Source organism: Eschrichtius robustus, chromosome 16 (assembly GCF_028021215.1).
Source record: "Eschrichtius robustus isolate mEscRob2 chromosome 16, mEscRob2.pri, whole genome shotgun sequence".
Lineage (NCBI taxonomy): Eukaryota > Metazoa > Chordata > Mammalia > Artiodactyla > Eschrichtiidae > Eschrichtius > Eschrichtius robustus.
The window spans coordinates 48,191,166-48,217,971 of NC_090839.1; the positions used below are offsets into that span (position 1 = coordinate 48,191,166).

General features: G+C 43.9%; 1 protein-coding gene across 3 annotated transcripts in view; it reads left to right on the top strand.

Moving 5' to 3' along the window:
- RALGAPA2 (Ral GTPase activating protein catalytic subunit alpha 2) overlaps window positions 1-26,806 on the top strand; it is a 280,276-nt gene that overhangs the window by 69,966 nt on the left and 183,504 nt on the right. For all 3 annotated transcript variants that reach the window (XM_068565247.1, XM_068565249.1, XM_068565248.1), the window contains exons 10-15: window positions 2,337-2,567; window positions 10,314-10,481; window positions 11,478-11,615; window positions 14,960-15,108; window positions 19,279-19,390; window positions 25,734-25,971. In XM_068565247.1, the coding sequence (XP_068421348.1) occupies window positions 2,337-2,567; window positions 10,314-10,481; window positions 11,478-11,615; window positions 14,960-15,108; window positions 19,279-19,390; window positions 25,734-25,971 (1,036 nt within the window). The remainder of the gene's footprint in view (window positions 1-2,336; window positions 2,568-10,313; window positions 10,482-11,477; window positions 11,616-14,959; window positions 15,109-19,278; window positions 19,391-25,733; window positions 25,972-26,806) is intronic.

The following is a 26,806-nucleotide window of genomic DNA, read 5'->3' on the forward strand; positions in this document are numbered from 1 at the left end:
ATGCTCTTATTGTTAATCTTCAGAAAAGAGGCAAGAAATGAATAAACTTGAATTACCAGTTTGTTTCCACTCTCATCACTTACTATAATTATAAACGTCTGTTAAAACATACAGATGTTTTTGGAAAGCATCCTTTTGTTGATGTGAACTAGAGGAGGCTGAGAAAAGCACTGTTTTATCTAGAGAAGTTTTTTCAATTTATGGCATGATGGGAAATTCATCTATGTTATCATTATGTTCTATTTGGATCACAGAGCTCACTTTTTTTTTTTTTAAAACTTTTGGGTTTATTTATTTATTTATTTATTTATGGCTGTGTTCGGTCTTCGTTTCTGTGCGAGGGCTTTCTCTAGTTGTGGCAAGTGGGGGCCACTCTTCATTGCGGTGCGCGGGCCTCTCACTGTCGTGGCCTCTCTTGTTGCGGAGCACAGGCTCCAGACGCGCAGGCTCAGTAAATTGTGGCTCACGGGCCTAGTTGCTCCGCGGCATGTGGGATCTTCCCAGACCAGGGCTCAAACCCGTGTCCCCTGCATTGGCAGGCAGATTCTCAACTGCTGCGCCACCAGGGAAGCCCTAAACATAATTCTTTACATACATGATTTTAGTTATCTAATTGCTGTGTTATCTAATTCGTTATCTAATGACCTCAAAATGGAGTGGCTTAAAACAACAACCCTTTAATCATATTACTTATTTCCCTTTTTGGGTCAGGAATTTGGGTGGGATTTGGTTGGACAATTTGTGTGCTTCATGTGGCATTAGCTGAGGTCAGTGGGTGGTAGTCAATGGCTGGTTGGTCCGGAGGGTCCAGGATGACTTCATTCCCGTGCCTGTTACTCTGATGGGTGCAGCTGGAAGGCTGGGCTCCACTGGGCCTCCCTTTCCACATAGCCCCTCTAGCAAGGCAGCTGGACTTCTTCCCTGGCCGCTTAGGGCTCCGAGAGCAAAAGTTCACAGAGATGCCAAGCGGGAGTGGTCAGCCTCCTGGGCCTGGGTCCTGAGAAGGCACAGTTCCTCTCCACCCTTCCATTCTGCTGGTTAACTCTATCCCCCAGCCCATGGGGATCCAAAGCAGGGGACACAGATTTCCCCCTTCTGCAGAGGGAGTGCCAAAGAATTTGTGGCCATTTAAAATTTTCTATGTAAGTATGTGTATACTTTTTTTTTTTTTTTTGGCTTGTTGGGAAAATGAAAGTTACTGATCAAAAAGTCACAGTTTATGAAGCCATAAAGGATGTTAGATTTAATCTAACCTCCATGCTTTACAGATTAAAAATGTATGTATATCAGTAAAAATGAGTAAAATTTTATTTTTCTCTGCAAGGTAGTTGATCCATCAAAAAGATGAAATAATTTCTATAGGGTAGCTCACTGCACAGTGTGGCAGTGCCTTTGATAAGCCACACAGGCTTAATATCCCAGGCATGAAGAGAAAAATTACTATCAATATAATTTTCTATTAATTTTCTCTAGAGATTATTATTTGGACATCTGCTTTGCTTTCAAACTATCCTTGGTAGTCGCTGAAGTTATTTTGTGTGACTCGTTTCTTGTCACTTTTGTAAAACATATTCACAGTAGGTAGAATTTTAGTGGTATTTAGGTTATATATTTTTGACACAAGAATAATACAGTAATTTGCAAAGATTGAAGCAAAATTACACGTATGTTGTGTTTGGAGGAAATCTTTAATTCTGGGGGAAATGAGAGCAAAAAAACAAATTAAACTTTGTGAATGATTACATAGATTATTTTATTTCTTTGTGCTCCTAAAGCCTCTAAATATTTAAAGTTTTGTAAATATTTTAGTTAAGTTTGATCCGAGATTCTGAATATGAAACTCAGATCAAGGTCCTTCTCATAAAATACCCTTTAAAGATATTGACACTCCTCCGATCAAGGTGTCACTTACTCATGTGAATCAGATGAAGCTTCCCAGCACTGTGGCTGCAAAAAATCCACCAAATTTCCAAATCTCTGTGACCGTAGATTAAGTGCTGAAGGGTGGAGACCACAGGTAATGATAATATAAATTCATTTACACATAATTTATTCTGTGATTTTACAGATATAAACCAGGCTGATAACATTTCGCAGCCTCCCTCCCTGCAATACTATTCCCATTAAAATAACTTAGTTGGGGAGGAGTTAGTTGGTGAATTAGAAAGTGGGTAAGTGCAGGTCCAGGAGTCCCTTGTGCTCCGAGCAGGGCTGCGTTTCCCGCTGCTCTTCAAGTGCATGGTAATGGGAGTCCCTGAAAACAAGGCAAGCCTTCAGTCTTGCCAGGTGTTCTGGAGTCTGCGAGGATCCCTCAGGAGCGGGTGCCTTTCTTGCAGACCGTCGGGGGTGGAGGTGCGGTGCAGGAGCGGGCGCCGGAGCTGGACGGCGGCGGGGCGGCCGAGCAGGACAGAAGCCACTCGGACAGCAGCACCCTGTCCGAGCGCCGGCTCAGCAGCTGCAGCGTCTGTGGCGTTGAGGAGGAGCACCGCGCCGTGTACGAGATGGTCCAGCGCATCCTTCTGTCCACGCGTGGCTACGTCAACTTCGTGAACGAGGTGTTCCGCCAGGTGAGTGAGTGTGTGTGTGTGTGTGTGTGTGTGTGTGTGTGTGTGTGTGTGGTCACGGAGCTGAAGAGGTTTCTGTTCTTGTCCTTTCACTCATAATACTCCAAGAAATATAATCGACAAGTTGGGCTCCATCACACAACTCCGTAATGATTTCTCTAATCCCACATTTAATGTGTCAAGTGGAGGGCTGTGATTTGGGCTTTTTGGTAATTTTTAATTTTGTTTTTATGACTTTGGTTTTTGTAAAATTCCTACACGGGGTGGGAAGATTTTATATTTGAACAAAATCATCCTGCAAATACCTCGTGTTTCCATAACAAACTTTAAACCCAGAGGGAGGCGGGGAGAAAGCCGCTCCTGAACCCCCGCGGCACTGAACCACCGCGGCACGTGAGCACAGCCGAGACGGCCCAAGGCTGGATTGTTCCAGGGCTGTAGGAGCTCACGAGCTGCAGGTTCCTGCACAGTTGGACTTTGCCCACAGAGGCATATGGCAGGCACCTCCAGTAGAGGTATTTATGGCCTGAGAGGAAAAAGGAGGCTAGAGAAGGGGATTCAGAGGAAGGAAAGGAGCCGAGGTCAAGACATTGAAATAATAGACCTTTGGTGGAAACTGGTGGGTGAGAAGGTGTCGGGATGAGCAGAAGCGCAGATGAGAAAACAGGTGCAGCAAGGGAAGATGCTGGAGAGGTCAGAGCAGCCCTGAGCAGCCTGCCCACCGCTGCAGCTGATTCACTGTCTGGACATGTGTGTGACTGGACACTTGTGTGACTGTCACAGTGGGGAGGGAGGTGCTGCTACTGGCATCTAGTGGGAGGGAGCCTGGATGATTCTAAGCATCTATGGTGCACAGGACAGCATCCCCCCAACCCCCCGCCCATGACACGTGTGCCCACAAGGCAGTACTGCTGCTGGGCAGAAACCCTCAGCTGCAGCTTCGGACATAGGAAGCAGGGCCTTGATGGGGTGAGACAGTGGCCTGGCACATGGGAGCAGTTGTTGGCCACCTGTGTCTTGGAACCGGTGCCCCGGGAAGTGGAGACCTTGTGTGTGATGAGGGGATGGTCGTTCAGTCTGTGCCCCGAGCAGAGGGGGAGGCCCTCGGATGGCGGAAACCTGTTGGGGGGGAGAGGAGGAGGGGCCTGTTCACACATGGGCGACGCACGTGCACCGCCAAGAGCTTCCCGCGGAGGCGAGACCCGCGTGGGGAAGGAGGAGACCTTCACCTCTGAGACTTACAGGAAAGCAACTTCCACCAAGAGGGACAGTCCCAGCACAATCCACAGCACTCTAGAGGTTTTACTGTATTTTGTATTTTAATCAATAAAAAATTTCTACTTAAGAAAATGGTGAGAAAGTGGCCATGGACAACGTGGAACAAGCAAGCATGGCTGCTTTCCCGTAACACCTTACTTACAAAAATTAAGTGCCAGGCTGGATTTGCATTGTGGATCGTAGTTTGCTGATCCTGATCTATAGTAATGTTTTAAACCCTTGGATACAAATACTTAAAATCAGATATCATTAACAAAGCTTTTAAATTTTGCACAAGACAAGTGCTAAACTGATGTGGTTCTACCTATATTGCGTATTTATTTATTTATTATACACATAGTTCCATTTGCATCCATTATTGGCATTCCACCCCTGGCAATAGTGTGTTCTAAGTTCTAAATTCAATCAAAATCCTAGATCCAGTGTAAATTCACTTTTGAAGTAGAAACTGCATCATTGAGGTAACTGCAGGCTACTTATGCCTGAAGTTAGGAGCCATCTTTTTTATTTATTTATTTATTTATTTATTTATTTTTGGCTGTGTTGGCTCTTAGCTTCTGTGTGAGGGCCTTCTCTAGTTGCGGCGAGTGGGGGCCACTCTTCATCGCGGTGCACGGGCCTCTCACTATCGCGGCCTCTCTTGTTGCAGAGCACAGGCTCCAGACACGTAGGCTCATTAGTTGTGGCTCACGGGCCTAGTTGCTCCACGGCTTGTGGGATCCTCCCCGACCAGGGTTCGAACCCGTGTCCCCTTCATTGGCAGGCAGATTCTCAACCACTGCGCCACCAGGGAAGCCCTATGAGCCATCTTTGTATCACGAAATTCAAAAACGTTTACATTTTATAATTATTCTTAATCAAATCTAATCTGAAAGCTTATGTGAGATTTCAAATATGATTATTATGCATTGTTAAAATACTGAAATAGAGACATTTGGGAAAAGGGGCATGGGTTTGAACATTGCGTTTTATTGCCCTCTCTTGGTCAATGATGAAGCTTTCTTTTATGGAAGGCAAAATGTGACTTCTTTTATAATAATTTCTTTTTTAATTTTAAATCCTTCAGAGACTAAGCCTAAAGGCTGTTGAAGTTTAAAAATGTGCATTCATTCAAGAAGTGCACATTTTCAGTGTGGAGTTAAGATGTGTGTGTACGTAACAGAGAACAACGCAAGAGGCAGGTCAGATGTCCACACGCGTGATGTGGGAACAGAGGCCCACGGGGACCACTGGGGGCTGGGCGGCTCAGGGCGGGGCTGACGGAGCAGTCACCTCAGACTGGATGGTTCAATGAGTTGAAGGCGGTGGCCGTAGAAGGTTCCTGAGGGAGATGAGGTTTGGCAAGGTTCAAGGCAGTCTCCAGCAGGCAGGCTGGGCGGGTGGAGTGCGTCAGGAGGGCGGTTCTGATCCCTGGGTCACTCCACCAGAAACTTGTCTCCTAACTGCTGTTTTTCAGGCTACCTTGTGTGATCATTTGTTGGTCATGAAATTAATGTAGTGGGTCAAGAGCCAGTATTTTTTTTTAAATTAATGAAATAGAGTAAAGTAGAGCAGACCCAAAAAATTCACAGCGCAGTGAATATTGTAAGAATTAGTATTTCTTTGTGAAACTTCTGATTTATTTTTGTGTATACTACATACACAAATGCATATATCCTTATGGAAAATGTCTTACTTAGGTTATGATCTGAAATGAAAGTACTGCTCTAAAGGATGTTTGTTCACTAGGTTGTTTTGTTGGTAGTTTGGTTTTATTTTAAAGAGCAACTTTATTTTTATTTAAAAAGAAGATGACTTCATTAGAGAAAGATAGTATCTTTCTATAGATATAAGTATAGTGGAGAAAGCCAGAAACAAATCACTCAAACACTGCCATCCAAGTAACTGTTATCAGTGTTAGAAGAGCATCATTCTAGGTATTTCTGTGTGTGTATAGATGGCTGCTGGCCTGGCAGCACAAGAGACCAGCAGAGAGGACAGGGTGAGGCAGGATATGAACAGACAGGAAGCAGCCTGGTGGATGGTTAGACAGGAGGGCTTACAGATGAGCTGATAGACATAAACAAACTGGCAGGCAGCGTAGAACAGACAGGAAGGTGCAGACTGGCCAGCCAGCAGAGGTGGAGATAAGCAGGAAGGTGTAGCCAGACAGGTGGGTAGGTGCAGGTAGACGGGCAGACAGAGGTAGAATTTGGCCGGCAGGGATGGGTGGACAGGCAGGCAGGCAGCCGTGGACAGAAACAGGCGAATCAGACAGAGGCTGACCAAGGTGAAGGCCGGGGCCACGACAGGTGTGTGGAAGTGGCAGGGGCGGGGTGGGAGACCGCAGAATAGCTTTATGACAATGGAACCTTTAATTCTGAATGAATCTTTAATGCAGTGTTTTTTTTTTAAAGGAACTCCTTTATTTACGTATTTATTTATTTATTTATTTTTGGCTGTGTTGGGTCTTAGTTTCTGTGCGAGGGCTTTCTCTAGTTGCAGCAAGTGGGGGCCACTCTTCATCGCGGTGCGCAGGCCTCTCACTATCGCGGCCATTAATGCAGTTTTAATGAGTAGTTCTGAATTTTATTTTTACCTGAATTTAACAGAAGAAAGGACAGCAAACCCAAAGGAATTGTTGAAATTCCAGTAAATATTCCTTTACCACAAGAAATATTAATTGCTAGAAGATGTGTCTATAATAAAAAGATTATAATAGCATTAAAATATTGGAATCACTTTTTACCTGAATGTTTTAATGTTAGGTGGCACTTGATTTCTTGTTATGAAACGTGAAGAGCTTAGCAGCCTTGTGTTTTTTTGAGCCTCCTCTCCCCATCTGCTGATTTCATTATATTATAAATTTATAATATAATGAATATATAAATATTCATTATATTATAAATTTACATTTGCAGTTGATTTTGGAATCCTGATGGGCAGAGGTATTTAATCTTGGTTCTGTATTTTGACAGATTCGTTCCTCCTGGTGTCCACAGCCTTAAAATACTTGCTTTGATTGACTTCTTGGTTGGTCTCGTTTTGTCGCTGAGTGGTGTTTTCAAGAAGGTGTATTGGCAGCTCTATTCCCTGAGTCCTACTTATTTATTTATTGAACTATAGTTGATTTACAATATTGTGTTAGTTTCAGGTGTACAGCAAAGTGACTCAGTTATATATATATATATATAAAACATATATAGAATATAGAATATAACATATAGAATATAACAGATAGAATATGGAATATAGAATATATATGACATACATAATACAGAATATAGAATACAGACTATATATATATTCTTTTTCAGATTCTTTTCCATTATAGGTTATTATCAATACAAGATACTGAATGTAGTTCCCTGTGCTATACAGTAAATCCTTGTTGTTTATCTACCTTGAGTCCTTTTGTGATGGGTAATGTTTTCTTTTTGCCTTTGCACATGAACAGTAGTTTAGCTGGGTATAATAATTTCAGGTCACTTTCTTCCTCTTAGGAATTTATACATCAAAAGTTTTCTAGACAGACAAATCAGAAGAGGCAAGAATACCTCACAAGGATTTCAGTTATACAATTGAGACTTTAGAATGAATATGTTTAACACATTTAAAGAAATAAAAGACAAGCTTGAAAATGTTTGCAGAGAACAAGAAACCATAGCAGATGACTAAGCAGATATGAATAGGAAGAAAATAGAACTTCTAGTGATGAAAAAAATGTAATAATTGAAATATTAAAGGAAAACTTCAATGGGTAGGTTTAATAGCAGATTAGATACAGCTGAAGAGGGAATGCATTTGATGACAGGTCTGAAGAAATTATCCTGAATGCACCTTGGAGAGACAAAGAGAGGAAGGGTATGAGAGGTTGAGACGTGGAGGAGAGTGAGAAGGTCTGATGTATGTGTTCAGCTCTCTTCTATCCTGTTATTTTTGTCTGCTGTTTTCTCAGCTGAGAAATATCCTACTGTGACTGTGGATTTGTCTGTTTCTTCACAGTTTATCAGTATTTGATGTATATGAATATGAATTTTGCTAAGTAAAATTCTTAGTTGCAGTACAGATTTAGAATTATTATATATTCCTTTGAATTGAATCTTTTATCATTTAGAACTTTGTTTTTCTCTAGTAATGCCTTTTTTTTTTTTTTTTGCCTAAAAGTTGTTCTTGCCTGTTCTGAATATAGCTCTCCAGTTTTCTTTTGGTTAGTATTTTCATGGTAATCTTTTTCTAACTTTTTGCTTTCGACGTCCCCTTTTCATATGTTTTGGATGTCCTCTTATAAATAGCATGTGGTCTTTTTAATAGTTTTTAAAATCCAACCTTATAATCTCTGTCTTTTGATTGGAGCATTATTGCATTTACATTTAATGTAACAACTGCTATAATTGTGTTTACATCTACTATCTTTCTACTTTCTGTCTTAATTTTTTCAGACTGATTACATTTAGCATCCTATTTTTCTCCTCTAGATAAGTATTTTTACACTCATTTGTAATATTTTAAGCATTAACAATATGCATCCCTAACTTAAAATCTAGCATTAATTTCAACTTTTACCTCTCGGTGTGCATTTTAGTTCCATTTACTCCTTCTTAGTTTATATACCACTGTTATGTATGTGTATGCCATTTAATGCCATATTATGAATATATAATATGTATTATATATACACAAATATATATATACATATACATATATATCATCTCTTTCAGAACTACTTAATTACTTTATCCAGTTTTATTCTTTTTTTAATATATATTCATATATATATTATTCATTTAGATTTATCCAAATAATTACCATTTTTGTTGCACTTTATTTCTTCCCAAATCTCTGACCTGGAATTATTTTCCTTCTGCTTAAAGAATAACTTTTAGTATTTCCCTTAGATTAGGTCTATTGGTAAAAATTTTCTCATTTTCTTATCTGAAAATGTCTGTTTTGCTTTTATTTTTGAAATATTTCTTTATGGATGTCAGATTCTACTTTGGCAGCTGCTTTCTTTCTGCACATTGAATATTTTGTTCCATTGGTTTTTGGCTTTCATTGTTTCTTTGAGAAGTTATGCTAAGTCATGTGGTTATTCCTTTGGAAGAAATGTGTCTTTTTTCCCCCTGGCTCCTTTTAAGATTTTCAGATTGTCTTTGGTTTTCAGCAGTCTTAGTGTAATATGCTTTGAATGTATCCTGCTTGTGTTCCTTTGTGATTCTTGAATCTGTGGCTTGATGTGTTTTATCATTTTGGGTAAAATTCTAAGCCATTCTATCTTCAGATATTGTTTCTGCTGCTTTTGACTCATTCTTTCCTTCTGCATCTCCAGCCATGGAAAAGATAACCTTTGCATTGTGTTCTCTCTCACCTCTCTTCTGATGGAGCCATCCTTTGTCTCTCTGTGCTTCATTCTGTATATTTTCATCGGATTTTTTTTCCAGTTTACTCTTCAGCTACATCCATCCTATTGTCAGCCATTTACACTGGGCTTTTAATTTTGGTTATTTTATTTTTCAATTTCATATACATCTTTTTCTGATACTTTACCTAGATCTCTTATATGTTTAAATTATTATCTATTTTTAACGTGATTTTATTAATGTTGACTTCTTTTCTCACATTTCTAATTTTTTTATTAATATGCTGTATATCATATTAATCAGACTGTGCAAATAATTTTGGTTTTACTATGATTTTATTTTCCTCCAGAGGGGATTTATATTTGCTTTCTGGGAGGAAGGTAATATTGAATTTGGGTTACATAGTTGTCTACGTTTGGATTCTGATCACCTTAAACAAAAATTCTGTGTGCAGATGTGTAAGGGGATTCTTTAATGTTAAAAAGTTCACATAAGTATGCATAATGCTACAACTGGCCAGTTGGACAACTGACTCTCAAGAAAGGAAGGGAGGGAAGGAAGGAGGAAAGAAAGAAGGAAGGGAAAGGAAGAAAGAGAAAGGAAAGGAAAGGAAAGGAAAAGGCAAAAAAGACAAAAGAAAGAAAACAAAAGCCCTGGTGGGTAACATTTGCCAACTTCTGTGTTGTCACTACTCTCACTATGGCCAGTTCAAGTTACCAACACAGCATCACTGCATGTGAACTTGGGAAGAGACGTGACAACTGGCTGTACTATGATCTCTACCATCTCATCATCTATTTCTCATTTGTTGGGAAAAGTTCTCAGTTGTACAGTTATTATTGTTCATACAGCCAATTAATATATCTCTATAGGTATGCATTTTGGTTATTTTGTGGAAAAAAAATTGCATTTTGTTTTCTGGCCCAGTTACACAATTGGCCCAATTGAAGCAACTGCCGTAAACACAATTGTCTTTTTTCCTCAGGTAAGTTTGGTGTGCACAGAAACATGTGGCCCTGTGTAGTCTGTGTTTCAAAGGAAAGTCTGAGATTGGTGATGGGCGTTGAAAATGTCTGTTGGGCTCTTTGGTGACCTGAGCTTGTGTTAAAGGGAGTTTCTCTTATCATTTTAGGCATTTTTGCTGCCTTCCTGTGACATAGCTGTAACCAGAAAAGTAGTTCAAGTGTACAGAAAGTGGATCCTCCAGGACAAACCTGTGTTCATGGAGGAACCAGACATAAAAGAAGTTGCCCAAGAAGATGCTGAAAAATCAGGATTTTCAGAGACTGATAACAAGCAGGTAATATTTTATCACTTATTGGTTGAGTTGGGAGCATCTATATTAAAATATAAAGCAAAGTATTCTGCTCAGTCAAGGGTCGCAGTCAGGCCACCTCTTTGTTGTCAGCTCTGATGCTCTCGGGTTGCTGAGTTCCATGAGCGCCTGCCTCAGGGGGGCTGCTTCTGTTCACTGTTCAAGGTCCTCTGCCACATCCTAAGCTCAGGCTTGGCCACGTGTGCGTGGCAGCTTCTTTATTCACTACTGCATGAGAGTCTTTGAATAAGCCAATATACTTTGCACATCTCTGATGAGACTAAAAATGTCACTGCCATATCATTGATATGCTTAAATAAGTAATATTCACTTAACTAAATTTAGAATGTTTTGGCAGACTTTCCTTGTACAGTGGCCATACCAGCAACAGTCCAACGTGACACACAATATTAATCTCCACTGCGAGCCTCGCTTCAGGGCTGATGCTGTTCTCAGAGAGGGGTGCTATCAGGATGGACCTTTCATTCCATGTTAGATAAAGCCACAGGTGCGAGTAGGCCTCTACTAGATGCGCAAAAAAAACTTAGGTCGTATTTATATTTCTGGCATGCTATTTTGACATCTAGTCTGAGAATTATTTCTAAAAGTGGGTGTTTGTCATGGCAATTAACACCAAACATTAAAAAATACTTGTAACCAAAGGTATATCACTTTTAAATATCTATATTAATTCCCTAATTTGATTTTTCAATATTGGTGAAGTCATCTTAATAACTAGTCATGAGGTCAAAACAAATCAACAGTCATGTTCACTGGGCCATTGGACAAACGTTATCTATTTCTTCAGCACATACTAAGTGCTAAGCACCATTTTAGGTGATGGAGGTAGAATGGTGAACACAACAGAAAAGAGACTTGCCTTCTGGAACCTGTAATCTCATGAATTCTGGTGAGCGTAAGGAACTAAATATACAACATGTGCTTCTCCCCACTCTGCTGACTGATTGTTATTTTCTAAAGACCTCATCTGAAAGTTCTGGTCACAAGCGGTCTTCCAGTTGGGGACGAACTTATTCCTTCACGAGTGCTGTGAGCAGAGGGTGTGTGACCGAAGAGGAGAATAAGAACGTGAAGGCTGGGGCCCAGGCTATGCTGCAGGTATGCGACGGCCACAGATGGGAAAGCTCCCGGATGGAGTCAGCTTGAACATTTTGTTTATTGGGGGTAACATCGTATAAAGTATGGTGATGTTTTTAGCCATCCATCAGTAAACAGCCCTTAAATTCTCATGCTAAGTTTTCTTTCTGCTTCCCCACCTTCAATTTATAAAGATTTTTTTTTTTTTTTTTTTTAGTCAGAGAAGACATCTGAACTGGTTGCAGTTTTTTGAGAGGGATTGTTATACAGTGAATATATGACTGAGATTTCAACCTTAAAAGTATCTTCTTTTTATTTATTTATTTATTTTTTAAACATCTTTATTGGAGTATAATTACTTTACAATGGTGTGTTAGTTTCTGCTTTATAACAAAGTGAATCAGCTATACATATACATATATCCCCATATCTCCTCTGTCTTGCATCTTCCTCCCACCCTCCCTAGCCCACCCCTCTAGGTGGTCACAAAGCACCCAGCTGATCTCCCTGTGCTATGCGGCTGCTTCCCACTAGCTATCTGTTTTACATTTGGTAGTGTATATATGTCCATGCCACTCTCTCACTTTGTCCCAGCTTACCCTTCCCACTCCCCGTGTCCTCAAGTCCATTCTCTACGTCTGCATCTTTATTCCTGTCCTGCCCCTAGGTTCTTCAGAACCATTTTTTTTTTTTTTTTTTGGATTCCATGTGTATGTGTTAGCATACGATATTTGTTTTTCTCTTTCTGACTGACTTCACTCTGTATGACAGACTCTAGGTCCATCCACCTCACTACAAATAACCCAATTTCTTTTCTTTTTATGGCTGAGTAATATTCCATTTTATATATGTGCCACATTCTGAACACATATGGGTAGTGAGTTACCTGGATTCTAATTTGTAAGACAAACTGGGTGATTATATAATCTTACAAGTAATATTCCTCTTAAAAATTGCCTGTGTTTATGAAGAATGATGATTAATGCAGTAATTTTTAGATATTTATCAGAATGAATATATGAACTAGAACCAATACCATTTGGGAACATTGGAAAGAGCAGCTTTGGCTTATCACTCAGTCTCCCCAGATCTCAGGATTTTATCTCAGAAATGAAGATTGGGAGATTACCTCTTGGGTTGCACCCAGTTTGAAGGTTGTTCGAAGTATACGTGAAAACACAGGGCCCCTCTCTTTCCCCTGATCCCTGGCACTCCACCCTCCTCCCCATATCCATATCCACGTTCATCTGTGTCCAGTTAGGCTTCCCACACAGAGGCTGGGCGTAGGGTCTGGGGCAGGAAGGCATGGTACCCAGTTTTCAGTGATGCCGTGTTTCTGTCATCTGTCTCTTGAGAGGATTCCTTATCATGGGATCCTTTTTGTTTTCAAGTTAATTGGCAGTTTAATATACTGTAATTAATTAATTTTCTCATTTTTCATTGAAAATCAGCAAATAATTTGAAAATCAGCAAATAATTTTAGCTTAAAAAAAATCAAGATGATTTTACTTGAATAGCTTCAGAGAACTTTGGCGCAGCTCCTAAATGTCACCTGTGCGCCCACCAGAGCAATGGTTGCAGGAGTCCCCGCCCCGCCCCCTCCCCGCAGAGCATCCCGTAGTCGGCCAGTGGGGGTTGCAGGTGCCTGTTATTTCCCTGAGTTCAGGTGAGTTATTTATTCTCTAGAATGAGAACTTACATCCCCTTGGCTGAGCCAAGAAAAAAAATTTCTACTTGATTATAGTTCTACAGTTTTTAAAAATATTTAGTTTGGATTTAGATAGCTGTTTTTGTTCTCATTTTATCGAGTACCTTGGTCCTTGATTTGGTTAATGAGGAAAATGTGGCCAAGTGGAGGTTTGATAAGATAGTACTGTTTTATAGTTGCTTCTGACGAGTATAATTTGGACATATTCATTTTGTTGATTTATTTTTATCCTAACTGATACTAACATGGTAATAAATAGTCATGAAGTCAACATTTTTGATGTTGTTTTGAAAGTAAAATGAAAGAAATATAATATATGAAGGCTCCTCACTTTTACTTTGGAGTATGCAAAGGTTTAAAATTAAATCAGGGAGCCAAGTACATTGAGTTAAAAAGGATCTGTATTGTAGTACATCATCTATGGCATACTTCTTTAAAAGACATAGTCACTAAAGCTATAGTTCGCTAGTCAAAAGGTTCTTTATTTTCATTTTTCTTACTCGAAGCTTAGTAAATCTTCACAAGGGCTGTTATCATCTGTTATCAACTATTATAGTGCTGATTTTGTGATTCTTCCTAGAAAATTGGGACACGATACGTTTTTTATCTTGCATAAAATGATCTCAGAGGCTGTCAACATTTTAGTTCGCCCACTTGACTTTTGAGTGTGCTCATTTCAGTTCCTCTGGTCAGTTTGTGCATCTGTTTTGAGATGCTGTGTTAATGGATTTCGTCCACAAGTGAGCCAGCTCTGTTTGTTCCCGGATCATTGATGTCTGTGCTGTTGAATGGAGAGGAGAACTAAGAGGGACTGTAGTAGGTCTAGAAGGTGGAGAAGCTCCATTCTTGTCACCTGGTTGACAGCTCAGAATGTCCTGACTCTCTGTAAATGATGACACGTTGTTATGCTGCAGCAGTGCCCCCGGGCAGTAACTCCCTACAGGGTAGCCTGGATCCGTGCTCCTCACAATTCTCTATCGATGGTACAGGACAGGGGACTTGTATCCTAAAGGCAGAGTGTAGAGCAGTTGGCGTACTTTCTAAATTTTGTTCAAAATCTCAGTTTTTATCCTAAGAATTTCCTTAGGTTTTGTATTCTGCTGCATATTGTATTTCTCATATTGAAAGCCCATGCTGCTGGAAAGTGTGCAGTGTTGACCACGCGCCTTTGCCCCTTTGCTGGCTGCCCTTTGGGTGGTACTGGCTGCCTCCTGTCAGCAAGGCCTTCATGTCAGCGAAGCTGGGGACTCAACAAGAGCCAGGTCGTTCTTTCCAGCCGCTGTCTGCCCCAGGGCCCCTACCCTCTCTGCCGGCCCCTCAAGGTTCCTCACCCACAGGCAATGATCCTGTCTTATCTTTTTTAAAAAACTTTTGAGGGGGTGTCAAAAAGAAATCTTCAGAAGCCTTTCTGATTCATAAATTTCCAAATCTGCAATATTAATATGTAATAGCAATTATTTTTCTAGAAAAGGTCTTTCAAGGATCCGTATTTAAGTAATTCTAAGGGATGAACTAGAATAAATTTGAGTATGTGTTGGTACCACTTGTCTTATTGAAATAGCTCAAAGGTGAAATTAATATCATTCCCTTTAAACAAAATTTGTTCAGGTTTATCTGTTTAATTATATTTTCTCATGTAAAATTTGTTGGTTCTCAGGTATTTTTGACAAACGCTGCAAACGTCTTTTTGCTGGAACCGTGTGTGGAAGTTCCCATGCTCTTGAAGGAGCAAGTTGATGCATGTAAAGCTGTTCTGATTATTTTTAGGCACATGATAATGGAGCTTACAATGAATAAAAAGACATGGTGAGTATATTTTCAATTAATTAACGTTGTAAAACAGATGTTTCTGTTTTCAACGTAATAATTAAAATACCAAAGCCTCCGTTTATTAAATAGCTTTACAAAGTGAACGATGAGATGATAATCAGTCTTTTGTAACAGAATTATGAAGGTAAGTATCCAGTACTTTGATAGTTCATTTATTTTCATTATTGGTTTTAAAAAAAGTTCTCAAATTAAGAGTAAGTAGTCATATTACTTAATAGTAGATTTTTCCATTTTAAACTGTTATCAAACAGTTTGTGGAAAAGCAGTAACTGACGTTTTATAATATCCTTCTTCATAATCCCAGGAGGGTTGGTTAGTTGCTCCAGAATACTTTTAACTGATTTGATGGTTTTAAACTTGAAGTTTTAAATTCATTTTAGAAAAACAATTATTTTAAGTGATAAATTGTCAGAGTGCAGTGAAAAATATAGTGGCGTCATTAAAATACACTTATGTGAAGTGTTTTCCTCCTGGTCGTTCATTTTTGTTTGGTGTCTTTGTGTTTATAATGTCCCAGAGGTAAGCAGTACATTAGAGTTTCCCGTGATGAGTGTCTGCACATCCCTCCAGCTCCTAAGGTTTGGGGGGTGGGGGGCAGCCTCTCCCTTCTGCTTCTCCAGTCCGGTCCTTGCAGGTTCCTCCCGCCCAGGCAGCACCCTCCCTACCTGCCTGGCAGTGGTCAGCACCCTCCTACCCGGGCTGGTGGCACCTGCCCCCCGGAAATGCTCGGGGTCCCCATTCCCCGACCTGTGCCCTGGAGGCTGGAGCCGGCGCTCAGGGAGCCATGGGGGTGAGGTGGGACTGAGCCGGCGGGGCCTCCAGGGCCTTGCGTCCAGCCCTTTTCTTTCTCAGATGAGGGGGCGTGGGCCCAGAGGAAGCCGGCGGGCAGAAGGTTCACAAATACAGGAACCACAGATGTCAAAATGATCATTTGAAGCTGTACCTTCTGGTGTCATCTTTCCCAGACTTTTAAACTTAGCGCTGTTTTCCGAGAAGCTGTTGCTAGAACATCACAGGGATGAACAAGGCAATTTAAACAAAGTTAAAAGCTATGTCAGTAATGTTGAAAGAAATGAGAAATGCTGGAAGCTTTCAACTGAAATATCTGCCCCTCATACCAGTTGTATCAAGTGTTTTTGATGCTTTTTTTTTTCCTTTGAAAACTCTATGAATTCTGTATACCAGTGTATCAGTAATATTTTGATATTTTTGATAATCTTTTTGGGGGTGAAAATTCTAGGAAATAAAATTAAACAATGCTTCTCTGTTTCTTTAATAATTCAGAGATTTCCAGGTAAAACTATAAAAAATCAAAATATAGGAATAGATGAAAATACTCACCAAAAAAAAAAAAAAAAAGTCAGTAGAGCATAGACCATGGATGTGATCTATTTCCCTAGCAGATTTTCCTGTGTATTGAAGTACCAGATGATCAGTGAATTCCCTCCCTCCCTCCCTCCCTTCTTTCATCTGGTAAATAACTAGGGAGCTTCTACTGTGAGGATAGAGGGTGAACTAGACAGACAGGGTCCCTGCCCTCCCGAGGCGTCTGTCCTCATAGGCCTGAGAGACGTGATGAACACAGAAGCGGGGTCAGGTGGGGTTCAGCGCTAAGAACTGTGGAGCTGGTTGGGGGGGGTGCAGTGTGGAGGGTGGGAAGGCCTCTCTGAGCGGAGCCAGGAGGGAAGAGCATCCCCATGAGGAGGAACTGCAGGTCATTAGCTGGTGGGTTCCGGGCAGGATGAGATGGCGGCCAGTGCAGTGGGGGGGACCCCAGGCCAGGGGGCACAGGGCCCCGCGGGCTGCAGGAAGGTCCCCGCTACCTCTGCTTGTGCGCGAGAGTGTGACACGACCCGATTTATGTTTCCTAAAGATCTCTGGCTGCCGTGTGGAGAGAGACAGTGCCTGGAGCGCAGACTCTGTGGCGGTGGATGACGGTGGCCGAGACCAGGCTGTAGCCCGGCAGGTGCCAAGTAGTGGCCCCCAAAGAGGGGATAGCCGGTGTTAGTGAGTAGGTGTGCAAGGAGATGGGGGCAAAGTAGAGAACAAAGAGGCGGCAAGAGCCACTCCTCCGCCACTCGGGCAGCACACGTGGGCCGTCCTGGGCTCGCTCTTCAGGCAGGTCCCCTTTGAGAGGAGTGACCAGAGGTAACGTTTCACAAAACACAAAGGAAAGTGGAGGTCAGAACTGTTAGCAAAGATTTTTCCAAACTGGAGGTAGTTTTCCACCCCCATTCTCTTCCAGAAGATTCCATGTGGGAATGTTGTGGTTCCCAAGCTTTCTTAGGTTCAGAAGTTAAACCTGCCCTGTGTCTGTGTCGGTCTTTGCCTCCGTCAGGTCTGCATTTTTGATAACAGTTCCCGTGACTGAGGTTTTATTTGAAAGTTACTACGTTTCTTGTTCTCATGTTCGCACGATGGGTGTGGAAGGGGCTGTTTTTCCTTGTCTTGAGCATCACACAACGTGCGCAGCAGAGGCGACCCTGGGTGCAGCCCTCCCCTCCCCCTGTGACAGGACCCGGGGGACGCTGGCCGAGGTGAGCACAGGCTGTTCCAGCCCTGGGCCATTTCTGCCCTCATCCTCCTCAAAGTCGCCGGCTGCTCCAGGCATGCATGCCCCGATCCTCTGGCCACACAGCTCTAGTCCTGAGCCTGCAGGGTCCGTGGGCAGGGGGCCGGGCGGGCAGGCAGAGCAGAGCACAGTGGGAACGGGCACCCGCAGAAACCGGGACGGAAGTCAGACGGGGTCAGCCACGAGGAGGGCAGGAGACCCTGGAGAAGTTTAATGAGATCCAGCATCGTGTTAAGAGAAAACATTGTTCTCAGAAATGTGAGAAAAGTATAAAGGAACCATGACTTGAGATCTCATTATCCGACCTGGACCAGATTACTTTGTCCACTTCTTCGTTTTATCACTGAAGAGCCAGGCCGAGGAGAAAGTTACAGAGATGAACGAATGGTTTGTGCTCAAGACCTCGAAGAAGTAGTTAAAGGGACCGGGGTGATTTCCCTCCATTAACAGAAGACAATGCGTTCTCCGTTTCCATGGCATCTGGGGGAAGATATGAAGAATGTAACTCAACTGTGAGAGAGAAGAATGCCCTTTGGCTGTGCTAGAGAACTTACCATCATCATCACAATTAGCGGTGCTATTTTGTGTCTCTAGTGTTTTATACTCTTTAAAGACTTTTTACATAAAACACCGTCTCTGGGACTTCCCTGGTGGCGCAGTGGTTAAGAATCTGCCTGCCAATGCAGGGGACACGGGTTCGAGCCCTGGTCCGGGAAGATCCCACATGCCACGGAGCAACTAAGCCCGTGTGCCACAACTACTGAGCCCACGTGCCACAGCTACTGAAGCCCGTGCGCCTAGACCCGTGCTCTGCAACAAGAGAAGCCACCGCAATGAGAAGCCTGTGCACCGCAACGAAGAGTGACCCCTGCTCCCTCAACTAGAGAAAGCCCGCGTGCCGTAACGAAGACCCAACACAGCCAAAAAAAAAAAAGAAACACGGTCCGAGGAGTGCTGTGATGGAGACGTTGTGACCGCGGTTCCGAGGGGTGCCCTGTTTGCAGAGTCGGGATCTTCCAGGCACAAAGCTCCGTGCCCTAAGCGTCCAGTGGTGACCTTTCCCAACCCTCCTACCTATGGGAGTACTGTGGAGCGCGGCTACCCGCCACTGCTGACGGCAGATCTCCCCAGGACGAGGACCAGAAAGTCCATGTTGTTTACTGTCACACAGAGAGATAGGGAGGCTGCTCAGTTTAAGTAAAATAATGGATGTGAAAGTTTGAGAGTGCTGCGTAAGTTCAGTAGGCACAAGCTCTCCCTGCGTGCCGTAGGTGCTGGCACAGGTGGAGAAAACGCGTCGCCTCCATTTTTACAAGGGGGGGTCAAGCTGGGGTGAAACCTGGGTTGTCCTGTCTACTGATGTGGGCACAGGAAGCATATTTTTAGAACTGTGGTAACATAAGCTAGCTTGTTTTGATAAGTATGGTATTCATTATGTAATGGGCATTCAGATACTTCTGAATGATATGTGATTATCAATTTTGCTGAATCCTTAAGAGAATTTCTTGTACCTATAAATGTAAGTGCTTTGGAGATGTGATTAATAATATGAGCTTTTATTTTGGGTGGCCCAGGGAACAGATGTTGCAAATACTACTCCGGATAACAGAAGCTGTCATGCAGAAGCCGAAGGATAAACAAATAAAGGACTTGTTTGCCCAGAGCTTGGCAGGGTTACTGTTTAGGGTAAGTCTTTTTTATTAAAACACTGCAAATGCAAGAAATGAATTGGATTTTACAGCAAATTAGTTTTAATCACTGAGAATTTCAAGAGTAAAGTTAGACTAACTTTAAATTTCTAGAAATTTAATTAGAAAATTTCCTTCTTAGCTTTGTCTTGAAGGCTGTAATCTTGTCTTTACAACTAGTGCTGGTCTTCTTTTAGGCCTTCCCACCTTTCTGCCATCTACTTCCTCTTTTGATTTGCTTAAGGTTGCTGGAAATTAGGAAGATGACAAGAGCTGATGCCCTTGGTGTCGGACCAGGTAGATTTGAAGAGGTGAAGGATGGACAGAGCATGGGAATAGGAATAGGATGGGAGAGGTTCGGACTAGAGGTAAACGTGTGAGGGCCATTGATGTGCTGAGCGATTGTGTTTAAAGCCACAGGGCTGGCTGGGATCACCTGGGGAGGGAGAGTGTATCAGAGAGAAGAGGGCCATCTGCCGACGGTAGAGGAGAGGGCCAGCCAGAGATGCTGAGGAATGGTGGCCAGTGAGCTGGGAGGGTAACTAGGGCCTCATGTGTCCTGGATGCCCTGAGAGCAGTGTTGAGTAAGAGGAGACGGCCAGTCGACCGTTGGCTTTGCCAAGATGTTGGTGGCTTAGAATGTTCTAGGGGAATGAGGCCCACCTGGAGTGCATGGAGGAGAAAGTGAGAGCTGGGCAGTGGAGGTCCCAGCTAGAGTCATGGCTTTGCAGAGGGAATGGTGTGGAAGGGAGGGGGGAGGAAGGGGTGAGCTGGAGCCAGCGGGGGTGTGGGGAGCAGGGTTTCAGGAAGGTGGCGGTAAAGTATGCTCACTCCCCAGTGGGGATGATCCAAGGAGGGAGAGTAGCATCGTCTGGGGCAGAGAGAACCTCGGAGGTGAAGTCCTGGACCAGGTGAGGAGCCGGGTTGGCCTCCAGTGGGAGCGGAGAGCCAAGGAGATGGCTGCGGTTCCTGCATCTCATGGCGAGACGGGTCCAGCGCAGGAGTCTCTGACGTCACCCTGAGGGGCAGAGAGGAGAAGGCAGGTGATGAACTGACGGCCTGGGAAGAAGTCGAAAGGGTCCTGAGGGCGGCAGCCTGTTGCAGCATTGCTCTTTTCTGGAATCACTAGTATTTATGGAATGCATAGTAGTTATGAAATATTTCTGAAAGAGAACAGTGTGAAAGGACTCTGGAAGAATGTGACATTCTATCCAGTAAAGGCCGTGGTCCAGTGGCTGGGCCTGACTTTGAGTAATCCAGCAGGAGAACGAGGGTGGACCATGAGCTGGGAGTGACACTGCAGGGAGAGCAGTGGCTGCCCTCCTCGGGGACTGGAAGGTGGCTTTGGAGGTTATGTGTTAAGAGCATATCCAGAATACAGGTAGGATCTGTAGGTGAAAGTGGCAAAAAAGAGAAATTAGTACTCTAAGTAAAGCCAAATATTCCCTTTGTAACACAAGAGAACCCAGCTGTTCATATTAATTTTGAACAGTTTACTATGACTGAATGATCTTGACCTGATGAGAAACGTATGAAAGGCTGCAGAAGTAATTGGCATGAACTCAGTTAACTCCTCATGGTATAATCACCTTTAGTCTGATTACCTTGCCTTCACTGGATGGGTGAAGTGGTCCGCACACCCTTCTGTGTGTCCATCTTTGCTGTGCTCTTGCCTGTAGGGTGGCACTGACCACCTGCCCTGCGGTCCACCTGGACAGACAGACCCTCCGCTCACCTTGCTCTGACTCTGGAGCATCTCACTGTTCGACCTTCCTGACCTCCCCTTCTTGATGGGACTGGAGCTGCCATGTGACATGGACGGGGGCCGGGCTTAGGCCGGCGGGTGCCTGGTCCCCGCTCCTCACCAGTTGTCTAGTCCCACATCTATCGTGGGTCTTGGAATTAGAGTGAGAACTTGTCACTAAACTAAGCAAGAGTGTATCGTGGAGTTGTGGTTTTTGTTTGTTTGGGTTTGGTTTGGGGAGGGGGGCAGAATCCTCCTCATTAATGGAGAAGTCTTGTCAGATCTTACTCGAAGAGTAGTTTTGAGTCCATGATTAATGATTTTGATGTCGTTGTTGTTATTATTTTGGCAGTGGTTCAGTGCATCCAGAGGAATGCTTACATTAATTAAGAGCTAACCATAAAGTAGCAGAGAGAAGATGTGCTTTTTAGACTTAGACAGATTCTGGGTTCTGACCCGAGCTCTGGTACTTCCTGGCTTGTGTGGCCTTGAGCAAATCACTTCATCTTTCTGAGTCTTGTCCCTTATCTGCCACAATCAGGAAAGGGCTCCTTCCTACCTTCCAGGGTTGTTGGAAGAATCAGAGAGGATGCACCTGGGATTTATGATCATCTGTTGACCTCCCAAGTCCTTTTGTGAGACCCCAGGAGGAGGGAAGTGTGAAAGGTCAGAGCAGATCTGCCAGGCAGTCAAGCGGCCCCATCTCAGTCCCATCCTACAATTAAAATGTGCTGTCTGATCATTATTTGTGTGGTCATGCAGCCTGTCTACAATTGCCAGATACTTGATTTTTAAAATTTTGAATAAGGAGACTATTAAAGGGGACAGGGAATTTTAAGTTGCCATTATCCTTTTATCTTTTTCTAATTTTTCCTTTAGCGTTTAGTTTTTTCTCTGTCAGTAGATAAGTTGGGTTGGCAAATTTTCTTGAAATGATAGTTGAGTTTTACTTAGTTTTAAATACTTACCAAGTAATGCTGATTGCCATAATGATGCTTTACATACTTCCATCAGTGCTAACTGTGCCTCCTGCTTGAAGCTCGGGAGTATATCAGGAAACTTGGACTTGAGTCGTTCTGTTTATAGCCTGAGCCAATACCTTAAAATTATGTCATCCCCTAAGTGAGGTGGGTAGAGAGACACAGAAAGTGGTTGGTTAGGAAACTTTGAAAGAAAAGGAGCGATTTACCAGTGAAGGTGTCTTTTATACGTCTTGTGTTCCAAGACATACTTGATAAAACATGACTTTCAGTGCCGAAGGTTGAAATTAGGGATGCTCTTATTCAGCTTTTTATCTTTAGAGAGAAATAGGACTCCAGAAAAGCCACGTAAATTGTCCAGGTCACAAACCAGGTTAGTGACAACCGAGTCTGAGGCCCTCTCTTTCCCTTTTCCTGTTAGAAAAGGGAAACCTGTGAAGAGGGGGCCCTGGGCTTACGTCTGCTGACTGTCCTTAGCTGTGAACAAGAATGAGGTGTGATGTGTGGTGACGCACATGTTTGTGAGGTTTGCGGAGGTGAAGCCTATAAGCTGCAGGAAGTCGTGGTTCTGTCCTTGTCTAATAATTAGTCAGTAAAGTGAGGCCAGCGCAGGACCCAGTGGGCATCTTATACCCACTCCTCTGCTTTTAAACCTGAAGCCAGCGCTGTGACCACATGTGAGGCTGAGTCCTGGCAACTGGGCCAGTCTCTGCATTCTCCTTCCACTCTGGAAGATTATATGTATATTTTTTAATTTATTTATTTTATTTTTGGCTGTGTTGGGTCTTCATTGCTGTGCATGGGCTTTCTCTAGCTGCGTCGAGCGGGGGCTACCCTTCATTGCGGTGCGCGGTCTTCTCATTGCGGTGGCTTCTCTTGTTGCGAAGCACGGGCTCTAGGCGCGCGAGCTTCAGTAGTTGTGGCGCGTGGGCTCAGTAGTTGTGGCTCACGGGCTCTAGAGCGCAGGCTCAGTAGTTGTGGTGCACAGGCTTAATTGCTCTGCGGCACGTGGAATCTTCCCGGACCAGGGCTTGAACCCATGTCCCCTGCGTTGGCAGGCGAATTCTTAACCAGTGCGCCACCAGGGAAGCCCCTGGAAGATTATATTTTTGGTCTACCATTTATTAATTTTATTGTGTATATGCACTTTATGGTAATGGCCTCAAACTCATTTTGAAAACGGGAGTGTAAAAAATGAATGAACAGAAGCTGGCATTTTAGTCAGAATAAAAATGCATAATAAAGTACTAATAACAATAAATGGTAACATGATTTTAATTTTTCCTTTTGCATTGTCCTTAATTTTTAAAAAATTCATTCATCTTAGAACCAGATCTTTAATGAGTGTTTAGAACCTTCTTTTTAATATACTCAACTATTTTAGCTCAACTTTAACATTTTTACCCCTTTAAAAAGTGTAGTTAACATGAATTGAAACAGAGAACAGGTACATTGTCATGAGGGTCACTTTAAATATGATTTTTCGGGTGGTCAGAGCAAGCTTGTCTAGATACAGACTGCTTTCTTTTTCTCAAAGATTTCCTAGGTCTATATTAGAAAAATTTCTCTTTTAATTAAAAAGCAGTCTACGGCCATACCACCCTGAACCCACCTAATCTCATCTAAATTAAAAAACAAATTCACCCCCATCCCATGCACAGTACAACTCCTGACAGCAGTGGGAGCCTATTTGCATCTGGGTTGGGCAGAGATATTGGCGAGTTGGCACCTTACCTGGTACATTTTAGCTCTGACAACAGATCAGGGAGGTTCCCCAGACTTTGGCTATAAAGATTCCCTCTACTAAGATTAGGAAAGCATCTGGGGCTCATCTGAGATGGACTTGGCACTTCTTTCAAGGGAGATACATTTTGTTTTTTTGTTGTTGTTTGTGTGGGTTTTTTTTAAAGATTTATTTTTTATTTATTTTAGTTTTAGGCTGTGTCGGGTCTTAGTTGAGGCACGTGGGATCTTCCTTGAGGCATGCGGGATCTTTCGTTGTGGTGCGCAGTCTTCTTTCTAGTTGTGGCGTGCGGGTTTTCTCTTCTCTAGTTGTGGCTGCAGGCTCCAGGGTGCGTGGGCTCTGTAGTTTGCAGCACGCGGGCTCTCTAGTTGAGGCGCACGAGCTCAGTAGTTGTGGTGTGCGGGCTTAGTTGCCCCGTGGCATGTGGGATCTTAGTTCCCCAACCAGGGATTGAACCCTCGTCCCCTGCGTTGGAAGGCGGATTCTTTACCACTGGACCACCAGGGAAGTCCCGGGAGATACATTTTGAGTTGAATTTTAAAGGATGCGGAATATTTTGTCAGAGGTGAGGAGCTGGGCACCTTGGAGGTAAGGAAATACCCAGAATACATGCATAATTGTCTTGTTGTAGGGTTGCCCCTGCGAGCAGCTGTAGCGCTGTGGACCGTGAGACCAGGGGGAGTGAGGGACTCTTAGGGAAACGAACTCCGATGGGGGAAATGCAGGCTGCTTCCTGGAGGCTGGGGGTGGGTGACATCAGGGACACCCAGGAGGAAGTGATGTCTGAGTTGTGACCTGAAGAGTGGGTAGAAGTTAAAGAAGCAAAATGAGGAAAGAGAGGGAGGGAAGGGTATGTGCAGAGGCCGGGAGCAGGAGAGGCCAGGTGGAGGGCCTGGAGGTCTCTCAGTGGAGGGAACTGAGTTCTTTTCACAACTACGCTGCGTGGCAGGTGCCTGCGGGACAGGGCACGTGGGCTACCGGTGAGCAGAGAGAAGGGTCAGGAAACCAGCATCTCGAGAGGTCTGGGTTGAGCGTGGACGGTGAGCAGATGGTCACTGGAGCCATGAGGATGGGGACCAAAGCCTCGGCAGAAGGTGGGGTGGCAGAGGATGGAGCGAGTGTGTAAGATGGAGCGAGTGTAGGCCATTCTTTCAAGAAATTTGGCTTTGAAAGGGGAAGAAGGGGCTGTAGCTCGAAAGGGACATCGGGGCTCAAGGGAACTTCTGTGGGGTTTTTTTTGAGATAAGGAAGAATTGGATCATGTTTACATGCTGATGGGTAGGAGCTGGGGAAGTAGGATGGGCAGGGGGTCAAGGTGAGGTGGGGTTAACAGAAATGCAGAGTCTGAGGAGGAGGCCGGGAGCAGGGTTCAGGGTCGGGGGGGGCACGCAGGAGAGCAGGGCCCCCTCCCTGCATGGCCTGCAGTGGGGGAGGAGCCGGGCGGATGCAGGCCTGGTTGGCGGAGGTCCAGGGCATTGTTTCCTGGGGTCTGTGCTCTGAAGTCTGCTTTGAGCTCATCTGCTGCCAGTCAGGCAGGAGCCGGTGGAGGCGGAGGTTTACCTGCAGAAGACAAGGCTCGGAGCGGCCCCTGCAGGGAGTGAGGGAGCGAATAGGCTCCCCAGGTCCCGCCAGGACCAGCCACAGACACTAGGATCATTTTGATCAGTGTCTGTTCAGAATGATAACTAATTTCACAGTAGCTCACATCTTGATTGCAGTTGATCAGATGCATTTTGAGAAATTAAACACAATATCCCCAAGCACTTTTTATGTTAAAATTCATTTTATTAATAGTGATTTTCAATGTTTTGTCGAAAGTACACTTCTTCCAAATGAAGATGATTGAATTCTCCTGTTGATTGGTCGTTTTCAGACGCTCCTAGTGGCCTGGATCCGCGCAAACCTCTGCGTGTACATCTCTCGGGAGCTCTGGGACGACTTCCTCGGGGTGCTGTCCTCCCTCACGGACTGGGAGGAGCTTATCCATGAGTGGGCCAGCATCATGGACTCCTTGACGGTGGTGCTTGCCAGGACCGTGTACGGAGTTGAGATGACAAACCTACCTCTGGACAAATTAAGTGAACAGAAGGAGAAGAAGCAGCGAGGCAAAGGTATTTCCTGTCTGGCTGGGTGGCACCGGGCGTCTGAGTCTGGGGAGGGGTGTGTATTAAACACCAGGCAGTCGACGCATGGACTTTCATAGTCAGCTGAACCAGCTGTACAGACGGTATCTTTTAACAGTGGTGTTCAATCACATCTCCTAGCACTGTGTCCCCTCAGTGAGGATGACGGGCAGGCTGGGAAGAAGGAAGGAGGAGGATGGGGAACAGTAGTGATAGCGGCGGGGGCCGGGTGCACCTTCTCTGCCTTCACCCTCAGGGGATCCTGTGAGGTCCATGCCACTCTCCCCACATCACAGACCAAGAAACTCAAGGACAGAGTCCACAGGGACTGGCTCACTCGGGGTCACACAGCTAAGGAGCGGTAAAGCCGGAAATCAAAGCCAGGCAAGTCCCACTGAAGGCGCCCCACTGTTTATTATCTATTCTGCTGCCCCCCCTCGGGAAGGTGGAGAAGTTCTGAATGCTTCACATGGGGTCATTTTGGCTTTTTTGTGTTTCTGGGTGAAAATTGTTGTGAGACCTGGAGTCAGATCAAGGCGGGAAGCCTCAGTGCTGGTCTCTGTTGGGGGTGACACTCTGCAGCCCATCTTCATTACTGTTTTTAAGGCTGTGACACAGTCCTTGGATTAATTCCCTGTACTCCAGCTTATTGTGTAAAGATTTTGAGGCCGCTCATAGAAATACACATAATACAATGGATAAAATACGTAAGGACACTGGGGCGGAATGAACAGGGGTGGAGCTCTGGGCATGGATAAAATGCCAGGATGCACGGTGAAGAGCCTCGGTGCTGCTGGGGAGGCGGGAAGGGGGCCACCGCAGA